This window comes from Solanum stenotomum, unplaced genomic scaffold, assembly GCF_019186545.1.
Source record: "Solanum stenotomum isolate F172 unplaced genomic scaffold, ASM1918654v1 scaffold30784, whole genome shotgun sequence".
NCBI classification, from domain to species: Eukaryota; Viridiplantae; Streptophyta; class Magnoliopsida; order Solanales; family Solanaceae; genus Solanum; species Solanum stenotomum.
The window spans coordinates 53348-59959 of NW_026031131.1; the positions used below are offsets into that span (position 1 = coordinate 53348).

The 6612-nt window shown below is 30.6% G+C and overlaps 1 protein-coding gene across 1 annotated transcript; it reads right to left on the minus strand.

The window, feature by feature from the left end:
• Positions 1–1197: 1197 nt before the first annotated feature.
• On the minus strand, positions 1198–6169 carry LOC125851941 (uncharacterized). Its single transcript, XM_049531684.1, has 3 exons — positions 6088–6169; positions 5801–5933; positions 1198–1684 (listed from the first exon to the last, which is right to left on the minus strand). Exons 1-3 carry the CDS (start codon positions 6167–6169, stop codon positions 1198–1200), a joined length of 702 nt encoding a protein of 233 aa, XP_049387641.1.
• Between the last annotated feature and the right edge of the window lie 443 nt (positions 6170–6612).

The window sequence follows — 6612 nt, forward strand, 5'->3', positions numbered from 1 at the left end:
AATATTAAAGACAATTAGACATGAATGTAATAATCACAGTGCTCCTCTCATAGAACCCACACCTAAATTATTACTGTGTCTGAATGTGACACCCGATCCAATATACAAATTGTCCACCATTAAAAATTTATTACTCCTATGTCGAAAATTCATTACTAACTACAAAAGGAAGAAGCACGTTTTTTGAATTCCTCTTCGCTTTCTTTATATATATATATATATATATATTAGAAAACAAAAATAAATTATTTTATTTATCTATTTTAATAAGTCAAAAAAGTTTTGTTACTTTTTCTTATAATTACTGAGATTTTTAATGATTTTAAGAGGAGTGTCAAGTTAATATGAATCAAATAATATGAAATGGTGAAGAGAGCAATTACTTTTTTTTTCCTTTTTTTTAAGAGAGCAATCACTTGAATCTTCGCATTCCCACCAAATCACGTTCTCCTTTAAATGCATTGTACCAATATTGATCAGTCTAATAAATAACATGATAGTACAATAAAAAATTATTCATATTTAATAATATATTAAATCATAAATAAGTAATATGCTTTTACATATAATTCTTTTTATATATATTTAACCATAATCCGTACGTCCTGCACTATGTGCAAATACTCATTTTGTTAGTCGAATGAAAGTGTCCACAGAAAAGGTATAGAGTTAATTTTATTTGCACATTGTGGACATGCTGCTCAGAGTGTAAACAGAACTACAGCTGAAAACTTTTAGCGTCAATGTCACGTTAATAAAGAGTGCGGAAGTCTTTATCGGCATTGGTTATTTGTCGTTTGATCTAATATCGCTATAGGCTTTAGTTGACACTTACAAAAGAGTGCTAAAATGTAATTGTCACTAATAATTGCCTCTAAAATAATATATTTAGCGAAAATGATGCTATTGCTAATAATTAACTGTCACTAAAGATCATTTTTGGTGTAGTGTGTGATGCAATATAAAAGTCAAGTGGACAATAGCGTAAGTATGTGTTAAAGCAACCATTTCTTGAATCAATGACAAACATATAATGAGAGAGTAGAATTTATTAAAAAACTGATAACTCATCAACACTAGAATTGAGACAATTATTACTTATTTTTAAAGGCACTTATGATAACTAGAATAGTCTATATGGCTGTAAGTATGAGGAGTATGATGATTGTGATAGTTGAAGTTCCTACCCAAGGACTACTAAAATAATTGTGCCTTCATTCTGTTCCATGGTTTTTCATCACAATGTTTAACTGCTTTTGTGAATACTTGTTTGTAATAGAAGTTGGAATAAACAATGACACCATTTCCAATTTTGTTGAAGAGGCTAGCCACTTCTTTGTCCTCTCCTATCCAGTTCACTATGATTTTTTTACGGCAAAGCAAACTCACATCTTTATCTGAGTTGATAAGATGATCCATGAAAGTTGCATAATCACTGAAATATAAATATTCTAAATCATCAGTTGATTGTTGCTCATAAACAATGATATTTCGCATGAGGGTTTCCATACTATCTACCATAGCAATAGAAGGTATTGTCATCAATCCATTCTCAAACTTTATATCAAATAAATTTGTTGTATGATTGACCTTTGCAAAGCTAACTGCTGCTTCGGAAAGCTCTGTTGCATTTGACATGACCTTATTCCACTTTATGTCATCGTCTGATATTTTCTCGTAAATTCTTCATACATGAAAAAATGTGTACTACTTGAAGTAAATGTTTCATATCATTTGCATTATTTAGACATGGAACATAGTGTACTGACATATATCCCAAGTTAACATCACCTCTAAACAAAGTGATTGTCAGTTTTTCCAATGATAATTCATCATTTTTCTTTGTCATGAAATGAAGCAAGTCTATGATAAATAAAGGAAGTTGGTTTTCTAGCAACAACATAATGTGATAGGGGTTACTTGATGTAATACATAAGGCCAATTAAGGGTAGTTAAGGGATTAGCCAAGTTAGTTATGAAAGTTGTTAATTCTTCTATTAGTCGGTTAGGAGTTAGTATGTATGCATATATAAGCATTGTTCCATTGTAAATGTACAGTTGAGTTTTTCTGCATTACTACTGAAATAATATTCTTCTTCTTCTTCAATGTCTCTCTGATTTGCTCATTTATGGTATGCTAGGATTGTGTAGTTGTTCATAATTCAACACAAGTCTCGGAGTATTTGATTATCAACAAAATTGATAATATTTTCTTCTCCTTCTACATATATTTCAGAATACTCACGAATAAATCCAACCACAAAACAACCATCAAAATAAAATAAAATAAAATATGACCCAAGTTCTTCCGAATGAGCCCTCGAAAATCGACGAAATTTCTTCCAAATCTACTTTTGAAGAAAAAAATAAAATAACATATGACCCAAGTTCATTTGGTGCAAATCAATTTTTCAAACTCATAAACCCACCCTTGATATATGACTTCAAAACTCATAAACCCACCATTAATTAAATCATTTTTTAAAGAGAAAAACTCAAATATATATCGAACTATGAGAAATGGGAAAAAGTTCATCTATGTTATCCGTTAAAAGTTTGATTCATCTATACTATTTTAGTTAACAAATAATGGCATGGATGAACCTTTTCTAAAACAAAAAATGACATAGAAAACAAACATATCATATTTGTTGATTTAAAGGGTATAAATGATGAAGTTCAAAAATGAAAAGGCTAAATATAGTCAACTTGTTTGTTGGAAATCATCAAGTTAACAGGAAGATATGAACTCCGGTAAGAGGATATGATTTGGAAGAATTGATCAATGTGTTATTATTACGGAAATATCGTGGATTAACTAGCATACAATTACAAATAAAGAAAATAGAGAAGAAAAAAAAAACAAGAATTTAACGAGGTTTGGCTAGGCCTAATCATTCAAACAAAAGCAAAGAGAGTTTTCTTCTATGAAAAAAAAGAAGAAAGTGTACAATACTTTCAAGCTCTTTAAGTACTTTCAAGCTCTTAACTATATTGTAAATCATGCACAATACTTTAGAATCTCCAACTATATAGAACCCAAGCAGTCCCTAACCTATAAGGAAAAAGTTTCTCCTATATATATATATATATTCCTTTCCCAGATCTACTAGGACAAAAAAATCACAAGTCTGATGATAACAAGAAGTTCACTCAAATCATTGAAGACACAATACAAAGCTTGGGACAGGGAGGCAAACCAAGTAGCAGATGATTTACCCAAGATTGCGTACAATTGAAAGTATATAATCAGTTACAACAAGCTAGCAAAATGGGAAAACAGACCCATCAACACTACAATTGACATGTTTATACAAACTTAAAAAGTTATACACAAAAAGATTGAATGTATATGATGACAAAACTGAAAACCCAAAGAAAATCATAGTCATATACAAACACAAATAATCGTATATAAATACAAACAATCGTATACAAATACATAACAAACAAAGAATTGTTAACTGTGAATTATACAAATGTGGCGAATTATACATATACAAACGTGGCTAATTATACAAACTTAAGTCAGTCCACACGGTAATTAATGTATAATGTTAGTCGCGAGTGGTAATTATAGCAAACTATAGCTATAATGAGTAATTAAGTACTATAAATTTGCTTAACCGCATAATTTTTCTATTTTTTTTATAATAAATATTCTTTTTATTATTTTACTTTTCTATTTAAGAAATTAAAATGGTTTTATTACCTACTTCTCAGCATTCCCATCAAACCACAATCTCGTTTAAATACACAGTGTCAGTAATAACTAATAGGGAAAATGATAAAAATGTATTCATATTAATATTAAGGCAATAAATAAATAAATAATATGCTTTTACACATAATTATTTTTAATATTTAACCATTGTCCGTACTGCACAACGTGCAAATACTCTTTTTTTAAAAAAAAAAATAATTTTGGTTTGGGTGGTGGTGGTGTGTGCGAGAGAATTAGTAAAATTTTGTTAGTCTAATTACGGACAAATGGGGTACACTACAGACAATTTTTAGCGGTAATTAATATTGCACATCAACAAAGTTTGTTAAAAAATTTATAGATATTTGTTAATTGTCATTAGATCCAATGTCGTTATAGGCTTTACAAAGAGTATTAATTGTCTCTAATATTTAGCAATAATTATGCTATTATCGTTAATTAATTGTCACTATAGATTATTTTTGATGTAGTGGTGATTGCGGGACTAACTCGCTAAGATTTCAATTCACCCTGCCCCAATAATTTATTATTTTCAACCCATCCGACCTTGCCCCGCATAAATCTGCTTCATTCCTTACCATATAATTTGTAAAAGCGTTTCAAATACTAGACATAGCAATTAGTTTTTAGCAAAAAAAAATAATAGTTTTTTAACTCTTTTTTTCCCCTTTCTAGTTTTTCTGGATATTCAAACCAGTTTTTTAAAAAATATCCATTCTGTTTCATTCTTAACTCCACCTATGACTAGTGCCCAAACAGGTGTCAAATTGGTTCGAGGATTTGTGTAAATCGTGAATTTAAATGAGTTTTTATTCGGAATCCGCAACCTGCCCTGCCTCACATGAATTTTGAAAAGATATAATTAAATCCATCTCGGCCTATTGTCATCCCTAAGTGGAATGGAAGTGTCCATAAAGAACGTATAGAGTTAATCACAGAAATCTTTAGGTTGTACATCAGAGTATAGTTGCTCACAAGTAATGAAATTTCGCAAGACGGTTTCCGTATCACAAGTGATGTGAAAACTAGGGATTGTCATCAATTCTAGTGAAAGGATATATTTCACAACCTCAGGTGCTTAAGAGAAATAATTTCTTTAAGAACACACTATGAATTCAATGAGCTCAATTTTTCATTCTTTCATCTTTGGTTGTTATTATTATTTTGGTGCTATACTTGAGTGACTTGTGGCTCTAACTAAAGCTAGTCTTTCCTACAAACATACAAAGAACATCCTGAAAATAATAGAACTTCCTTACCAAAGAGTGTAAATATAGGTAAGTTAACAAACGGAGTTTTTCTGACTATATACTAGCAAGTTTGTCACACTTTACGCAATGATGTTTGAGGACACGAAGTTTATAAAAGAGCAAAATTGGAAATATCTATAAGTCATCTCATTAACGCCTTTAGGTAACGCCTTCCTCACTGACATACTATAAATATGTCCGAGAAAGTATTCTCTTTCACCTTTTTGTACTTATGTTTCTTTTATCAAAATTAACCATGCTATAAATTAAGCCCTACCATGAGTTAGTTATACAATGTTGTTGTAGGGACAAGTCAAGAAGATTACTGATAGATCAATAAAAAAATTATTCCAATGAGCTTGAATCTTCTCAAAGAAAGTGAGATATTCATGTCAATTTGAAGATATATTTTATTTTATAACTGTAATTGTATTTTCACCAACAATTAATAAACCTCAAGATTAATAGATACTTGAAATAAACTAATTAGCATTCAACTAATGGCAAATTTATGAAGAGAGATCATGATTAATGAAAAACTCATAAGCTCATCAACACCACAATTGAGACAATTACTACTTAACGGAACCTGTAAAAGCTAGAATAGTCTGTATAGTTGTGAGTATTAGGAGTGTGATAGCTGCCACAGTTGAAGCTCCTTTTCAAGGACTATTAAAATAATTATGCCTCAAACTTGCCTTCATTCTGTTCCTTGTTTTTTTACAATAAAATAATTGTGCCTCAAACTTGCCTTCATTCTATCCCATGTTTTTTTACAATTTCAAATGCTTTTAAGCATTCTTCTTTGTAATAGATGTCAAAATACGTAGTGACCCCATTTCCATTTTTGTTGAAGAGGCTAGCCACTTCTTTGTCCTCTCCCATCCAGTTCTCTATGATTCCTTTTTGGCGAAGCAAACTCACATCTTTTTCTGAGTCGATAAGATGATCCATGAAAGCTGCAAAATCAGTGAAATACTTATATTGTACATCAGATGATTGTTGCTCATAAGCAATGAGATTTCGCAGGATGGTTTATGTGCCATCATATATATACTCGAAAACAAGGGATTGTCATCAATCCATTCTCGAACTTTATACTATCAAATAAACTTGTTTTATCCCCAAGTTTGTCAGGTAATCCAGCTTTAACGAAGCTAACTCCAGCTTGGGAAAGCTCTGTTGCATTTGGCATGACCTTATTTCGCGTTATTTCATTGTTTAAATCTTTCGTGGGATTATTGCCATGACATGAAGCAATGTGAACGGTATGAAGTAAATGTTTGATATTACTATTTTCTGTGTTTTTAAAGGATTCACTGATCATGTTTGGCAAGTCAACAAAAAAGACAATTGAAGCATTCACCAATATCAACAATGATGATTCATCATCTTGTTTTGTCATGTCATGAAGCTTGTTGAGGACAAAGAAAGGAAGTTGGTTTTCTAGTAATATCAAGTCTCGGAATATTTGATGACATATGTAACCACCAAAACTGATAATATAAATGTCACAACACTCTCAAATAAACTCAATCACAAAATAAGCATTAAGCAACAATATTTGACAAAATTGACTATTATAACAAAGCTCTTCTATATCTTTTCCTTCTTTTTCATCATCTTCTTTTTCTTTGT

What these genes read in the sequence shown, in the direction of transcription:
- LOC125851941 (XM_049531684.1), bottom strand. Translation starts at nt 6,169, where the DNA reads ATGCCAAATGCAACAGAGCTTTCCCAAGCTGGAGTTAGCTTCGTTAAA. An exon ending in CAAACTTGGGGATAAAACAA is followed by an intron (nt 5,934 to 6,087) that starts GTTTATTTGATA and finishes CTGATTTTGCAG; the next exon opens with CTTTCATGGATCATCTTATC. An exon ending in AATGGAAATGGGGTCACTAC is followed by an intron (nt 1,685 to 5,800) that starts GTATTTTGACAT and finishes TCATGTATGAAG; the next exon opens with AATTTACGAGAAAATATCAG.